Source organism: Thermochaetoides thermophila (genome assembly GCF_000221225.1).
Source record: "Thermochaetoides thermophila DSM 1495 unplaced genomic scaffold scf7180000011821, whole genome shotgun sequence".
NCBI lineage: Eukaryota > Fungi > Ascomycota > Sordariomycetes > Sordariales > Chaetomiaceae > Thermochaetoides > Thermochaetoides thermophila.
The window spans coordinates 1,403,842-1,420,156 of NW_006383037.1; the positions used below are offsets into that span (position 1 = coordinate 1,403,842).

The 16,315-nt window shown below is 53.0% G+C and overlaps 6 protein-coding genes and 1 non-coding gene across 7 annotated transcripts; 5 read left to right on the plus strand and 2 right to left on the minus strand.

Moving 5' to 3' along the window:
- Positions 1 to 389: 389 nt before the first annotated feature.
- Positions 390 to 507, plus strand: CTHT_0062960. Its single transcript has 2 exons — positions 390 to 427; positions 462 to 507. It is a non-coding gene; the product is annotated as a tRNA-Leu (tRNA).
- A 987-nt stretch (positions 508 to 1,494) lies between these two features.
- CTHT_0062970 (uncharacterized protein) lies at positions 1,495 to 3,416 on the plus strand (the record flags this gene model as incomplete). Its single annotated transcript, XM_006696541.1, has 3 exons — positions 1,495 to 1,859; positions 1,925 to 2,066; positions 2,118 to 3,416. 3 exons carry the CDS (start codon positions 1,495 to 1,497, stop codon positions 3,414 to 3,416), a joined length of 1,806 nt encoding a protein of 601 aa, XP_006696604.1.
- Positions 3,417 to 4,067: 651 nt separating this feature from the next.
- CTHT_0062980 (putative L-ascorbic acid binding protein) lies at positions 4,068 to 5,145 on the plus strand (the record flags this gene model as incomplete). The annotated part of the gene is made up of 2 exons (XM_006696542.1): positions 4,068 to 4,425; positions 4,781 to 5,145. 2 exons carry the CDS (start codon positions 4,068 to 4,070, stop codon positions 5,143 to 5,145), a joined length of 723 nt encoding a protein of 240 aa, XP_006696605.1.
- A 433-nt stretch (positions 5,146 to 5,578) lies between these two features.
- Positions 5,579 to 6,567, plus strand: CTHT_0062990 (uncharacterized protein; the record flags this gene model as incomplete). The annotated part of the gene is made up of 2 exons (XM_006696543.1): positions 5,579 to 6,427; positions 6,484 to 6,567. The coding sequence occupies 2 exons, from the start codon at positions 5,579 to 5,581 to the stop codon at positions 6,565 to 6,567; spliced, it is 933 nt and encodes a 310-aa protein (XP_006696606.1).
- Positions 6,568 to 6,736: 169 nt separating this feature from the next.
- CTHT_0063000 (mannan endo-1,6-alpha-mannosidase DCW1-like protein) lies at positions 6,737 to 8,430 on the minus strand (the record flags this gene model as incomplete). Its single annotated transcript, XM_006696544.1, has 3 exons — positions 6,737 to 7,542; positions 7,799 to 8,278; positions 8,334 to 8,430. The coding sequence occupies 3 exons, from the start codon at positions 8,428 to 8,430 to the stop codon at positions 6,737 to 6,739; spliced, it is 1,383 nt and encodes a 460-aa protein (XP_006696607.1).
- A 1,960-nt stretch (positions 8,431 to 10,390) lies between these two features.
- CTHT_0063010 (uncharacterized protein) lies at positions 10,391 to 13,079 on the plus strand (the record flags this gene model as incomplete). Its single annotated transcript, XM_006696545.1, has 2 exons — positions 10,391 to 11,536; positions 11,586 to 13,079. 2 exons carry the CDS (start codon positions 10,391 to 10,393, stop codon positions 13,077 to 13,079), a joined length of 2,640 nt encoding a protein of 879 aa, XP_006696608.1.
- Positions 13,080 to 13,220: 141 nt separating this feature from the next.
- Positions 13,221 to 14,512, minus strand: CTHT_0063020 (uncharacterized protein; the record flags this gene model as incomplete). The annotated part of the gene is made up of 3 exons (XM_006696546.1): positions 13,221 to 13,690; positions 13,750 to 14,340; positions 14,407 to 14,512. 3 exons carry the CDS (start codon positions 14,510 to 14,512, stop codon positions 13,221 to 13,223), a joined length of 1,167 nt encoding a protein of 388 aa, XP_006696609.1.
- Positions 14,513 to 16,315: the final 1,803 nt, after the last annotated feature.

Genomic DNA, 16,315 nt, shown 5'->3' on the forward strand with positions numbered 1-16,315 from the left:
CCTGCATGCTTACCTTGGCCCTTTCTCGTCCTATGGGAGCTCAAGCTGGCTGAGGAAAAGAGTGACCACCAATTGTGATGGCTCATAATCACATAATTAACCTCTGATTGATTTTTTTTCCCTTTCCATCACTCTTTATATCGGTGGCAGCCCTCCCTCTCTGTCAATGGCGGGTCTGCACCATGGTCACCTCGGCCACTCTTCTTTTTCCATGGAGTTTGATGAGAAAAGGAAGAATCAGGTAGGTGTGACCACAAATTTGGGGCCTCATCATCGGCCTTAAATTGATTTTTCTGGTTCTTTAGGGATGGTTGTGGTGATGTTTGAGAGTAGGCATTGGGGTGGGGAGGTTGAGTGAGATTACAGAATGCGAGTCTTCCAACTATTGAGGCAAGATGGCCGAGCGGTCCAAGGCGCCAGGTTCAGGTCCACCTGAATTTCCTTGAATACATGTTCAAGATTCCTGGTCTCAGAAATGGGGCGTGAGTTCAAATCTCACTCTTGTCAAGAATCATTCACTTTTGTTCACAAGCTTTCCCTTGTTCATGTGGTTCTTTTTGTATTTTAATATCATTCCATGCTTTTTTTTTGCTAATGAAAATTATAGGTATTTTATACTGAATATCACAATAAGAACTCTGTAGTGAATCAATGTCCTTGTCCATGATGTGGATGCTGTCAAGACACCTTAGAGTCACGGTAGCAATCTTAATTGTGATAGAAATGTTCCACACAGTTTCTCAGGATCAAGAATTCATGCTGTTCCAAATCCTTAAGCTCCAATGTGATGGAAGTTTCGGGCCGATGCATCCGTCTATAGACTCGGGCCGTTTCAGGAGCTGGGGCTGGCGGTTCATCCCAAGTCATTTCCATCAGCTCTTCTGGACATTTTCAGCCCTGGGGTTCATTCTGCGCCTGATGGTTCAACAATACTGGGCTCTCACTGATCAAAATCCTGGCCAAACACACGCGTTGTGAGCCCCAGCTGACCTCAGAAAAAATAAGACCGCAGAATTTGGAGGGCAGATAGAAAAGCAAGAAGCAAAGAAACAGCCGGGATCTGCACACACCTTCTGAACCCTAACGAGACCACACTTATACAACCCTAACCCCTATGCGGGAAGTCCCGAAGCCACCCGACGCCGCGGCGCCATTTGACCCAGGCGCAGGCCGGACCCTGGCAATATCCCTCCCTGCAAGAACGAAGACAGCGGCGTTTTTTCTGCATCGAGATTTCCTCGACAAGTGCCAGCAGACCAGAGCAGAGAGCGAGCGGAACCGCTACGGCTCCTGCTCCAGCCCACATCTACACCCACAGGGCACAGTTCGATCGCGCGCTTGCGCCGAGGTGTCTTCCTTCTGAGAGGTTGTCCCATTGTTCAATAATTATCAACGTGCTTTTTGCCATGCCAGGATACGTGATCACTATTACAGTGGAAGAGACCTTGACCCCTTTCCAATGACCCGCCTCGACGACGGTGACCACCAGCAAGCATGTTGAAGCGAACAATTTCTTCTGCACGCTTCCTAAACACGACGGCCCTGCTTGGCTGGACCTGCGCCCGCTGTCGCAGCCAGCTGCTGCCTCCTCTCTCCAGACCAATCCAGACCCTCATCCGAGCCCGGGCCCAGCGAGCCGCTGCTCGTCGGCATGCTTCTACTACTACACCGTCGGCCACGATCCCCAAGATGGGGCGGTCAAAGCCACGCAGCCGGCGCACAGCAATAGTATTGCTAGCGTCAGCGGGCGGCGGGATACTAGCAATGCTTGCGGCAGCCGGCGAGGACGTGAAGAATGGCTACGAAGCGTTGGAGCGGACAGGGCGCGTGGCGGCTGCGCTTGTGTTGTGCATCAATGAGTAAGGATACTCTTGAGTCGAGCAATTGGATGGATAGGAAACTGAGACAGTTACAGTTACCGCAGCACGCTTAACGAGCGCGAAAAGATACAGGACGACGAGGAGAAAGAGCGGTTACTGTCTGCGTGCCACAAGCGGTGCGCGTTGCGGACGCTCAAGGTGCTGGAGCAGAATGGCGGGATATTTATCAAGCTTGGGCAGCACTTGGTAGGTTTTACGTAACCAGATGATAGAGGGAAAGAAGGCTGACCCGGACAGAGTGCAATGAACTACCTACTCCCGCCGGAATGGACGACGACCTTCATACCTCTGCAAGACAAATGCCCCGTCTCCTCGTTCGAGTCCATTGAGGAGATGTTCCGCACCGATACAGGCGGCGAGCTATGGGACTACTTCTCAGAGTTCTCTCCTGAGCCCATCGGCGCAGCCTCCCTAGCGCAGGTACACCTCGCGACGATTAAGGAGACAGGCCAGAAGGTAGCGGTGAAAGTCCAACACCCAAGCCTGGAACAATTCTCCAAGCTCGACATGTCCCTCACAAGCTTCACCTTCTCAACGCTCAAACGCTTCTTCCCCGAATACGACCTAGAATGGCTCTCCTCCGAGATCGAAGTCTCTCTGCCCAAGGAGCTCGACTTCCGTTGTGAAGCCGAAAACGCGCGCCGCACAAAGGAATACTTCTCCCGTATTCCCGAACTTCCTCTTGTTATCCCTGACGTGATCTGGGCCCAAAAGCGCATCCTGGTCATGAAGTGCGAGACGGGTAAGCGGCTCGACGACCTAGCGTACATGGACGCCGAAGGCATCGACCGTGATGAGGTATCGGCCACGCTGGCGCGCATCTTCAACGAGATGATCTTTGGCGATGGGGCGCCCCTGCATTGTGACCCGCACGGAGGCAACATCGCCATTCGCAAGAACGCATCCCGGGGTCTGGGCAGACCGAACTTTGATCTCATCTTGTACGATCACGGACTTTATCGCGACATCCCGACCGATTTACGCAGGAGTTATGCCAAGATGTGGCTTGCCATCATCGACGGCGACATGGAGCGCACGAAAAAGTACGTCGGCGAGGTCGCCGGCGTAGGAGAGGACAAGTTCCAACTCTTTGCGTCGGCCATCACTGGCCGCGATTGGAGCGTTGTTTCTTCGTCAATAATGAAGCCGAAAGACCCCTCGGAGCAAAAATCCATGAGCACTGCTCTCCAAGAAGGCCTGCTCGTCGACCTAGTTCAAATGCTAGGCCAAGTGCCCCGCATTATCCTGCTCATCCTCAAGACCAACGACCTAACTCGGAGTCTGGATGAGAATCTGCAGACTCGGCAGGGTCCAGTTCGGCAATTTTTGATTTTGGCGCGGTATTGTATGCGAACTGTTTTCCGGGAGCAGCTGGATGAGATTCGGGCGCATGGGTCGCTCTGTTGGCCGCCGAACGCGATTAGGGTGCTGGCGGCGTGGCTGGGGTTTTTGAGGGTTGAGATGCAATTGCGGGCGTTTGAGATGTGGGTTGGGTTGAGAAGGCTACTGGGGCTGAGGAGGATAGAGTTCGTATAGATTTTTAAAGCAGTACAGATACCTTAGGTTGGGTACTTAGAGGATAGGGTATATTAATCCATGAATGAAGGTATATGCTCAATCGTGCTTAGGGTTCATCATAGGCAGTGATGTATTCTTTGTGACTGCCTGGGCGAGGTGACCGAACTTGGGCAGCAGAGCGATGAGTTCGATGACCAATCCGACGGCGAGAGCTTCGTCATCTTACCTTGACAGTATCTGTACAAGGACATTCAAAGTTACGTGTAATGGTTCCGGTTTTGCCAGAGGACTTGGGGGGAGGAGACTCGTTTGATTGGTCTCTGGGTGCTGTTCTATGGGGTCTGTAATCAACAGATACGCGTAGCGTAAGATACTACTCAGGATGCAGCTGAAGGCAGCAACGCCAAGCCGAAGTCACAGCTGCTCTGGGGATAGGATATGGTAGGTATAAAAGCCAGAAACATCCTCAAGAAAGTATTGTTGTCGTTCCTCTTGCATCAGGTATCCGAACCTCTGTCTGGCTCACCATCATTGACCCATGAAACTATCCCTCGTGGGCCGGAACATTACCACCAACTCGAGACCCAGACTCATACATCAACACCCATACTAGCACCACCCCTCACCGCCAGCCCACCTCTCTCAACCTCGATCCCGTAAACACCCAAAATGCGCGGCGTTATCAGCAACCTCCTCGCCAAACCTAAGCCCGACCAACGGCCCTCCTTCCGCGTCCTCCCCCCAACTAACAACCAATTCCACCCCTCCTCCATCAAAACAGCCTACGACTCGCTTCCGGTCCCCCTGCCCCCCAACTTTCTCTCCTGTGACCCCTCCCATCTCCCCCCAGACAGCAAACCCATCACCCTAACGCCCATCAACTTCCCCGCGTCCGGCTTTCCCGAGTACGATGGGTGCGTTGCCATGGTGCTGGACCACGTTTTGTCACCTTCCGAATGCAAGACCCTCCTCCAACTAGCGGAGCAAAGTGTGCCGGAAATTATCAAAGCCGTAAATCAAGGGAACAGTGCATGGAGTCTGGCACTGGTAAAATGTCGGCGGCGGGTATGAGGTGTTGCAGAGGGGGTATAGGAATGGGGAGAGGATTATTTGGGATTGTAAGGAGGTAGTTGATAGGATATGGGCGAGGTGTTGGGGGGTTGAAGGGGTGAGGGAGAAGTTGGCGGTTATCGGGGGGAAGGAGGAGAAGGTGGTTAGTTGGAAGGATGCGGGCAGGGAGGGGGAGTGGAGGGTGAGGGGGATGAATGAGAGGATGAGGTTTTTAAAGTATGGAGTTGGCGGGTTCTTTAGGCGTAGGTGGTCTTGCCGACTGGTATGAGTGAGATACAGGTTGCTGATGATGATGATGATGATGATGATAGCACACTGCGACGGCAGCTACACCGCCCACCCGGACCCTTTTCGCCCCGTCAAAACTCTGTTTACGGTTCATCTCTATCTGAACGACTCGCAGGCTGAGGATCCGAGCGCTGAGCTGGCAGGGGGCTCGACGCCATTTTTTTCGCCAGATGAAACCCGGGGGCTGGATGTCCATCCCAAGGCTGGGCGCGTGCTCATTTTCCAGCATTATCGCCTCGTACACTCAGGGGATGATGTGCGGACTGGGACGAAGTATACTGTCAGGATGGATCTGTTGTATGAGTTTGTGCCGAAGGAGGATTTAGACGATGAGGGAAGGAAGGTGCAGGATACCGACATGGTGCAGGATACCGACATAGTCATGTAAAGGGATGATATTTGACGACATTTTTGTGGAAGTTTGTGGCGCAACTAGGGTTATCATCTTTTGGATACTTGACCTCGAATCATAGTTACATGGAAACCAATGCAAACAACCAAAACATTATCCTGAGCAACGCCACTTTCACACAAGACCCGGTGGCATGGTACCGTACCCCCCCAAGCCCCGCAGTGGGACTGCTGAAGCTTTGCTTGGCCAACCCCACGTCATCGCCAGTGACCACTCACCTTTCACTGTGAGCCTAGAAACTTCCATGCTTCGCCTCAAACAACCTAAAGTCAACCTCACTGACTGCCCCTATCTTTTCACTTCAACTTAAACCTAGAACCTAGTGTAACCCACTTCGACACTCACCTGAAACTACACCTCCCACACTTCTTGTAATTCCATTTCTTCTCAGTCTTACCCTTAGCCCGAAATGCCAACCCCCGACTTCAACTCCCCCACCCTCTTCCCCCCCTTCCTCTCACTCCCCCTCACCACCACCACCATCCCTCCCCCCGGCACAGAAGGCTCCCAAGCCGCCCTAACCAACTTCTCCTCCCTAAAACCCCACAAAATCGAATACCCCGACCCTTCCCTGCAACAACATGACTACTACCTAATGGCCACCGTCCTGCAAAACATGACAATCACCAAACCAACCCTCATCCTCACTGACTCAACTGGGCAACGCTTTGCTCTCGTCTACGCCGACCGGGTAGCTCCCGGTCCCTTTGCCGGGCCCAGGGGAGGAGGTACCGTAGGACCCAATGTGTTGGATTTGGGGAGGAAGGGGTTCAAGGCGGGAAGTACGACTGTTGTGTTGAAGAATGCTAAGAGGAATGTTGTGGTCAGGGAGGGGTGGGATGACCAAATTGAGCGGATGAGGACGGGGATGGGGGTTGATCTCGGGTTGGGGAAAGGGAACGAGTTTAAGGAGGAGGATGAGGAGGAGGTTGAGAAGGCTGTGGGGGAAGGGGATGATGCCAAAAAGGAGAAGGACGGGGGACAGCAAAGCCAGAGTCAGAACAATGGTAACCAGAATGGGGGGACAACAAAAAGAAAACGCAAGCAAGGCTCGATACGGATTAGCAAAGCCGAGGAGGACGAGGTCAAGATCATACCGGGCAAATTGGAGGACGTGCAGCGCGTGGGGAAGTACTTGCGGGAGAGGGAGCAGGACGAGGCGAAGGGGAACTCGTGCGCACAGTGTGGAGCGCAGGGGGGAGAGGATAAGTCGCTTAAGCAATGTACTGGGTGCCGTGGAGTCAAGTATTGCGGGAAGGTAGGCTCACTTTGGGAAAGGCTTTGAAGTTGCGGTTGAGATGCTGACTTTCACAGGAATGTCAAACCAAAGCATGGAACGAAGGAGGTCATAAGGCCGACTGCAAGATCATCAAGGCCATCAAGGCGATCTGGCCGTGATCTCACTCTTCTGGTTTCGATTCTTCACTGGCTCTTCTGAAGCATTATTGCGCTTCGTTCAAATGTACCTAACCCGAACAAATCTATCAACAAATGGATATCGCCGCCAACGCCCAATATGCACCTGGCTCAATCAAGCAAGCTCAAATATATACCCCTCCACATTCACTCATTCGCCCATACTCATCCAAGTAAACGCCCCCACCGTCGTAGCCAACACCACGAACGTCAGAATCGCCGCCCCCGCCTTATCCCCTCCCGTAGGCGGCTTGACCTCCTGCGTGAGCGTATCCGACCTCGAGCCGGCCATCGGATCGCCTTTACTCGTGCCGCCTGTGCCGTTCGTCAGCGGCGGCTTGCTGTACTCCACCAACAGCGCCGACACCGCGCCCAGCACATTCATCTGCTGCCCGGCGCCCTTACTCCCGTCGTACTGCCTCTTCACCCACTGGAACCCACATGTGCGACCGTTCTCCTCGCCAGTGCATGTCGACACGGCAGCCTCGGCGCTGGTCCGCAAAACGGGAAGTACTGTGTCCCTGATGAAAGGGGCAACCTCCGTGGCGGTCGCCAGCCAGCGGTGCAGATATCCTTTAAACGAGAGCATGTCGGTCGTACAAGACATGTGCTCCTCGCACGCCACCTCATAAGCAACGTTATCCCTAAAGAAAGTTCGCAGCGTGGAGTTAACCAGCCCATTCACGCGCGCTGCCCATACATCGCTGCCGTTGGTGTAATTGTACATATAGGCGGCGCCAAGCAGGAAGATGGCGTTGTTGTAGGAGAACTGGGCGCGGTTGATGTCGGTGCAGTTCTGCTCGACATGTCCGCCGTCGTAAATGTTGTAATCCTTGTCGATGTAGCCGACACCGACCATCCAGTCCCAGGTCTTTTCGGCCCAGTCTGCGTAGGATTGGTTGCCTGTGTAGCGGGCTAGGCGCGCGCCGAGGTTGAAGAAGCAGCCGTTGGCGATGCCTGGGACCGTCAGTCGGTTTTCTTGGTTGCGCAAAATAAATAAATAAATATATAAATAAATAAATATATAAATAAATAAATATATAAATAAATAAATATATAAATAAATAAATATATAAATAAATAAATATATAAATAAATAAATATATAAATAAATAAATATATAAATAAATAAATATATAAATAAATAAATATATAAATATATAAATAAAATAAAAATAAAAATAAAAATAAAAATAAAAAATTTACGACTTACTATTCTTGTAATTGTACCCGTTATTCGACCAAGGAATCTGCCATCTCAAGCCCCCTCCACAAGTATCATCGTGCCGGGTCGGACTTGCCTGGGTATTGAACACGGCCTGTGCGAGCGCCAACCACTGCGGCTCGTCCTCTGGTGGATCAGGGAACCCATTTTCAGCCGCCAACATGGCTGACATACCCCAAAACCCTTGATCATCGTTTCCCAAAGACGCGGTCACATTCGGGGGCATGTAGTCGCGGTTTGGGCCGACCTGCCAGAGCATAGCTTGTGTGATGACGTCGTTGTACGAGTCGTCACCCGTCCAGTGCCAGTAATCGATCAGCGTCCCCCACATGGCACCCGCCTCCCACCAGTAGTAGTCGCCTGCCGGAGGAGGTCCAGGTAAGATGCCTGGGGTTTGGCCTGACTCGTTGCCGTGGTAGTATTGCATGAGGTCCCAGGCGACGGTCGCGGCGGTTTCTTTGATGTCTTCTGGGGGAGGGTTAGCATTTAATTGGGAGTTGGAGTTTGGATGTTGGAAGCGTACCAATTGTGTCGAGCTTGAAGGCCGCATAGGTGACGCGGGCGCCCAAGAGGACGGCTGTCGCCAGCCAGCGTGGTGATGAAAGCGAGAGTGGGAGCATCGGATGGGCCGGCAAGGAAGTTCAAGGAAAACTCGACTGACTAAGCGAATGACTAAGTGAGCGACTGCCCTATCCTCTCCTCCTGTACCGTAAAGATAAAAATAAAACGAACGACTTCAGACAGAGGTGATGGCCATTGAAACTTGAACAAGGTTTAGTGATGAGGGCAAGATGGACGGGTGAGCGATTGAAATCCGGATGAACAGGTCATGCTGTGGCCCGGGCCTGGAAAATTAGTGGAACGGACAGTGCCAGGGACATCGCGGCATAGGGCGGTCCGCAGCCAAGGTCAAGGCACTGGATAGACGCACACCGGCAGAGCGGAGGAGTAGTCGTCATCCACTTCCTGTCCCCCCCTGGGAGAGATTCGCTTGGCTGGCATCCCTCAGGGCCTTTTCGACAGTACCCTCCCGCCCTCTCACAGACCCTTTCCAAGTGGGAATATCAGCGGTCTTGTGCAACGCGCAGCCTTCCTACTGATCAGTTGACAGTGCCGTGGAAAAGGTGCCGCCTAAAATGTGGAGTCGAGAAATTTTCTTACAACCTATGTATTGGGAAGAGGGAGGGGGGATTTTTTTCGTTTTTCCATCAATGTTCCCCAAGAACAATGCGACGTGGTTTAAGCAATCTATCGTCATGTCACCGCATTCAATTGTGTTTGATGCCCCTTATCGACACCTATCCTCGGTGAGTTCTCAGACCCATTGTTCCCAATCAGTTGACTTCTCCAACCTACAGACCCTTTAACGCACAGGAAGTACGTCATGACGGACGACAACACGATATCCAGGAAATTCTGGTGCGTCGCAATGCGAAGCGCGTGGATCCGCTGGCGCTCCCACAACCGCGGGTGCCGTTGTTCCTTGGCGATCAACAAGCCTTGCCAAGCCCGCATGACGCTGCCCTGTGCCGATGATCCCGCAGCCAGGGGTTGCCTTGCATTTGGGGCCAAAAGGCAGTGAAGTATCGAGTTTAAATAGATGATTCATGATAGCATTCAAACCTGATCGATTTAAAATTCAGCTTATTTGCGAGCTAGTGCTCGCGCGAGACTGGTGCTGGTTATGCGACTTCTTGTCCAGGAACTGCCTATAAACAGTTAGGGTTATGTGCGATCATGTCCATTTTATCTCCATCGACTCTTTCTTCGGCATCTCGATGTTGTGCTTGGCTCGCCGAAATCCAGTGACAATGCCTGTTGAAGGAACTCCTCCCGAGTAAAAATGTTTCTATAATACCGTCGTTGTCCTCTATCATGTCACCAAATGTTTACGCGGATCTGCGGATATCAGCCTTGGCCTCTTCGATTGATCGATCGATCGGCGTTTTAACTTTCATGCCAAGACGAGCATCAAAACCTCCACCACAAAGCCCCCACCCTTTAGCCAGTGTCATCTTGGCAGCGGGGCAGCCCACCTCGGGAACCTACCCCGCCAAAACGACCGTCTTCACTAGCACAACCACTCTGTCGACCTTTAAAGAAATATCAACATCGAGACCGTCAAATCGTCGATCTTGTTGTAAATCTACATGTAAATGGCTTATACTATAACAAAAAGAACTAGTCTGGACTTCGACGCCAGTAATTGGACGCAGAGATACGTGTGAGAGAGACGAGAATGCTGCCAAATCCCCCCTAAGGAAGACAGGGATGGTTGTTATCAGGCTGAGTACCTCGCGAACGCCTATGCGATGATGCCGCGATGCAGATTGGAGGGCTCAAGCGCACGGAATACTGCAGTGTAAGATACGCGATACACCGTCAGCCGATAGATGATGGCAGCTGCCCAAGATGATTGCGTGCTACATCATCGACCTTGGCAGGCGCTGTCACGCCGTGTCTCAGCACCTCCTCATTTACTTGCCCCAGGTGCTGCCTATTTAACCCTGACCAAACAGCATCACGGCACCTCGTTCTCTTAAGTCAAACGTTGAGTAAGAAAGGAAGAAGCTCAGAAACATGGCCTCTTGGGTCGGCATGCGCGCCACCGCAACCCCAGCCCAGCTGGACGCCGTGGCCCGCGCCATCCGCCAAACCCCCATCATCGACCACCATGCGCACCCGCTGCTCAAGCCAGACGCCCTCGCTAAACACCCCCTCCTCGCCCTTACCACCGAAGCGACCGGCGACGCCATCCACTCTGCTACGACATCCCTGCCCCATCTTCGTGCTGTCCGCCAGCTAGCTTCCGTCCTCGGGTGCGGTCTCTCCTGGGAGGCAGTCGTCGCGGCGATTGAGGACCGCCGCTTGCAGAACCCAGATGACTGGACTGCGACGTGTCTTTCGGGGATTGAGACAATCCTGGTGGATGATGGACTGGATGGTGATGATGCGCAGCCGTACTCGTGGCATGACGATTTCACGAGATCGCGGTGTAAGCGGATTGTCAGAGTGGAAGCGGTCGCCGAGGAGATCATACGAAGGTTGGCACGGAAGCTTGGGGATGATGGGGACTCGGGAACAAATGCGCCGGCGCCGGTGTTTGACATGTTTGTGGAGGAGTTCGAGACGATGGTAAAGACGGCGTTGGATGATCCTGATGTGGTGGCGTTCAAGTCGGTCGTGTGTTATCGGACGGGGCTGGGGATCCCTCTCGCGCCGGATAATGATGCTGCGAGGACAGCGCTAGATTACATTGTGCTATCGACATCGGCGTCGGGGCTGGAGTTGCAGAAGCTGAGGGATGATGCGCTTAACAATTTTATTGTGCATCGGGTAGCCAGCCTGATAAGGGACAGTCCGTCGAAGCAGAAGAAGCCGTTGCAGTTTCATACTGGGCTGGGGGATAACGATCTAAGCATGACAAGTGCTTCGCCGTCACATCTGCAGACTTTCATCAGGGCTTATCCTACGGTGCCTATTGTTCTGTTGCATGCTGGTTATCCGTTTGTGCGCGAGACGGGATATCTGGCGACGGTATACGAGAATGTGTATGCCGACATTGGTGAGGTGTTTCCCTGTGTGAGCCAGGATGGTCAGGAGAGGATACTCCGTGAGATATTGGAGCTGTGTCCGTGGTCCAAGATCCTCTGGAGTACCGATGGCCACTGGTTCCCAGAAACGTACCTGCTGGCTGTGATGCAGATGCGCGAAGTCTTTGAGACGGTATGATCCTCGTTATACCATTGAGAGCGCAGCGGCTAACACACAACAGGTCCTTTGCGACTACGTCCGGAAAGGCCATATCGGCTGGCGTGCCGCTGTCGACCTGGTCCGCGACGTGCTCTTCAAGAACGCCAACAAGCTCTACCATCTGGACCTCGACTTCTCCGAGCTCCAAGAAGACGTCACCGGCGTGCTGCCAGGCGCGTGCCAGACTGACGCCGACCTTCTCCGAACCTTCCTGAAGGACCAGCCAACCCCAGACTTCGTGCGCATCTGTTGGACAGACTACACAGCGACCCCGCGCATGCGAATGGTGCCCTTCCGAAAGTTCGTCACCCTTCTCAACGAGGGCAAGCCAACAGACATCGGCATCACGAAAGCCACGCTGGGCATGCTCCAGAATGACCTCCTCGTACCAGGCGCCTCCGCTACGGGCGAATACCGTCTGCATCCAGATTTTTCGTCTTTGAAGGTGGGCCCCATCGACGGGCACATCAGCATGCAAGGCGAGTTCCGTGAAGAGAGCGGCGCACGCGTAGCCCTCTGCCCGCGCTCCATCCTCCAACGCGCAATCGAATACGCCGCCGAGCACGGCCTCTCCCTCCTCATCGGCTTCGAGGTCGAGTTCTTACTCCTCGAACGCACCCCTGATGCCCAGCACCAATACACCCCCCTCGCAACAGACGGCCACGCCTGGTCTGTCTCCCGCTACTTCTCCCATCCCCGGCTCGCAACCCTCCTCCGCGACATGGTCGCCACCCTAGCCAGCATGTCCATCCACGTCGAACAACTCCACGCGGAATCCTGCCCCGCACAATTCGAGCTCATCCTACCCCCTTTGCCTCCTCTCGAAGCAGTCGACACCCTCCTCCACACGCGCGACGTCTTGCATGCATTAGCGACCCAAGCAGGCTACAAGCTCACTCTACATCCTAAACCCTTCCCCCGTGCGTGTGGTACCGCCTCACACATGCATTTGTCGATTCAGAGCCCGGATGGGGAGAACCCTAACGTATATGGCGCTTTCTATGCCGGCGTCCTTAAGAGGTTGAGGGCAATTTGCGCGTTTACGTATCCCACGCCGGCATCGTATGAACGAGTGCGTGATGGGTGTTGGGCCGGAGGGAGATGGGTTGCGTGGGGCACTCAGAATCGAGAGACGCCCCTGAGAAAGATTAGGGGTAGTCATTGGGAGATGAAGTGCATTGATGGGACGGCTAACCCGTTCTTTGCTGTGGCGGCTGTCATTTTTGCGGGCGCGAGGGGGGTTGCTGATCGAGGGAGGTTAGAGGGGGTTTGGGGCGATTGCGAAATGGATCCGGCGGTGATGTCGGAGAATGATAGAGCCGAGATGGGAGTAAAGGAGATGTTGCCTGCCAGTGTGGACGAGGCATTGAGGGCTTTGAGGGGAAATAAGGAATTAGTGGAGATGCTTGGGGAGGAGGTTGTGGAGAGGTACGTGGCGGTCAAGAAAGCTGAGGAGGGGCTGTTGGGGAGGATGAGCGAGGAGGAGAGACGGGCTTGGTTGATTGAAAGGTATTAGTTCCGTGGCAAGGAGTATTGAAAAAGGGAATATAATTTTGCTGTCTACCTGTCCATGCAATGAGACAACCAACCCAGATACGCCAAAGAAAAAAAAACAACTAAGATATAACAAAAGACTCATATTTACACACTTTACCACTCACTCGTCATCATCTCCCTTCGCCCCAAGCACGCCCTCGCTCCGTCTCGCCCTCCTCTTCCCAATCACTTCCTGGAACCAATCCGTCAACCTGTACCCCCAGTGGCCTGCAACCAGTACACCACTAACAATATTCACCACCTTGACCAAAAACTTGAAAACGCTATCCCGCGTCTCAACGATATTCAGCAGAATTGGCTCAATATCATACTTAAAGAAAATGCCCGGGATGTTCCTCTCCGAGACAGGGTGGCTCTGCTCCGTGACGGCGTATTGGTTGGTGAAGATCGACTGCGAGCCCATCTCGCCGGGGCGACCGACACTGTAGGTCGTTGGGACGATGGAGAGGAAGTACTGGAAGCGATGGAAGTGGTGGCTGGCCAGGTTGACGGTGCGGTCGAGGGGATTTGACAGGGAGGGGAGGAAAGGACCGAAGGAGAGCTCAGAGATGATGTGCGAGAAGTTGAAGGCTGCGAACAAAAGTCAGCGACATCTTCTATAAAAAGAGAAAGGGAAAAAGTTGACATACCACTATGATCCAAATGCTGCGCATTCCCCCCCTCCAAATACCCATGCCCCCTAGCCGTAATATGAAAATCCCCCTGCACCTTATTCAACTCCAAACTCCCATAAATGCGACAACTATCCGCCTGCCCTCCCCTGGGTGGCAGCTTCGGCGTCTTAGCCCACTTCGCTTTTTTCCTCCCCAACGCAACAATATCATGCACATGTTCCTCGCCGAACCCCTCATCCTCGACCCACCCTTCCCCGGTCACAACCCTCCCCTGCACATCCCTCCCCAACCGATGCACGCCCTTGCCATCCACCCATTGCACCCACATCGTCGGATCGCGTGTAAGTCGCTCGGCCGCTAAGATCCTGTCGCCCGCAGCATCCTGTACGTTGACATGCAGGTCGGCGCAACGCATGCGCACCACGATGTCTAAGTTGATGTCGAGGGTGCGGGCGACGCCCTTTTCTACCGCGAAGGTGTGCTCTTCGGTACCGCGCCACCAGCGTGAGAGCTCAGCCCAGAAGAGGATGAGCGCAATCAAGGACATGGCGACGGTCCATTTACCGCCGCCGGAGGTGCGAGTGGTGTATTGGGATTTGGTTTTGGCTAGAGCATATGCGGGTTAGTATTGGAAAGAACAAGGGGGCATAGGGGGGTTTGAAAGAGACGTACGAAAGGCATCGAACGCTTGGAAAATCTTGCCCGACTTGGGCGCGAAGGGGTCCTCGTCTAACTCATGGTGGTGATGCTTCTCACTGGGGTAGCCGTAGCCATTCATTTCGGCTATTTGGGGACGTGACTTCGCCAGGAGGTCACTTTACTCGATGTCTCGTTGTCTGTCTACTATCGTCGCGCTTGTTCGTTGTCGTCGTTATCAATCCTTCACGTCGAAGCTGTAGTTCGTCCCCAGGTCCAAGCTCACCACTAAACCAACCAACTTGAAGCTCCCCGTCGCCGCACAGCGCAGAATTGGATATTGAAAATCCCGTAAAAACACGAATCAGGTCAATTCAAGCTTCCATTTGCACCAAGCTGAGCCAATGGCAACGAAACACCCGGAAACCTGATTGGATCCAACTCAGGGTTGGTGAAAACGAAGGCTGTCACATCACAACCCTGAGAAGAGAACGGGTAAGTAGAAAACAGGACAGCTTGCAACGTGCGCGTGCGACAGATGCGCATTCCGATGAGGCTGAGGGAGTCTGGCTCAGGAGCAGCTTCTTATTGGTTAGCCTTGCTGAGACCTCCTACGGGTTGTGGGTCCTATCCGCGCAAGCTGAGCTTGACACTGCTTGATTGAGTCTATACCACGTGATCTCACCTTTTGTCGCGCGCCTAACTGCGGCTATACTCTCCTAAGCCATCCTCCTGGCTGATTTGGAAGCACAATACTCCTCGGACCTATCTGGCGGCCTGAGCCACTCAGAAATGCAACAATATCCTCAGCGCGCAACTTTGGTTCAAGCGATTACCCAAGCTACCTTACCGCCCTTGGTGTGCCCACTTGACCCAGACTTGCTTATCCCTGTCCGAGCGAACCTTTTTCACTGTAGCGGCAGTACTGGGAGCCCCTGCTCCTTATCTTCTTCTGTACCTGCTTCCCTCTTTGCTTAGTCCTAGACATCGTCTCTAAAGAGATCGGCTCCCTTCTATCAGAACACGTTATAGCTAACAATTAGCTACGATGCGCGACCAGTCCTATCCGTCGAGGTGGTACCGCGCTTCTCGCAGGTCGGACACTCGGACTTGTATAGCGGGGCGCAACGATCCAGACAGACCTCCTGAGACGGGTTCGATGATTGCCAGGCTGCTGGATTAAGAGACAGGAGTTCTCACACAATCAAAGTGGCCGTTGTGGTCACCAGTTGGAAAACAACTGTTTGTATTGCTGACTAGAGAGTTTCTTGGGCCAGATGGCCCTACTTGGAATCTATATACATCTCATGCACTCTTGTGGCTTCCCTTCCTTCTTCCTCAACAGCACAGACTGTTGAGAGTCAACATCCTTGGGTGTTGAGGAACACTTTCCCAATGTTCGGTTGTTGGGGGCGGATATCCGAGTTCGATGGGTTACAACGCCCTTATACTCCGATCAGCGAGTTGCACGGAAGCTACTCTCCCAGACAGAGTCATTGTTGGTCGTGACACGGGGACTTTTAACTTGTGCAGGGAAACGAGCTATTGATCTTAGTACCCTTGCCTTGGTTGCGAATACCTTACTATCGCGCAGCTGATGATGTAGATTTTTTTGCCTTCTTGACCTCTATGAAAGTTAGATACTCATTCCTATTAAGAGTCAAAAGCTAGGTCAACTAGTTATACTTGATAGTTAAGACTCCCTAAGTAAGATTAGGTAGCTAGGCTTAACACGAACCTCTCGGCTTCCTGTTTGTCACCCCCGAGTAACTCATATACTTGACACGGCATCTAATTCTGCCCTGGTTTGTTTGTTAGGTTGTCCTTACTGCAAGCTACAGCAAGGGTATCAGCCAGAGAACGAAGCCAATAGAGTTGAGTGACTGAAGTACCAGCCTTCAATTGAGAGTGCTCAAACTGATTCAGGCAGATGTCCAGAACCTTC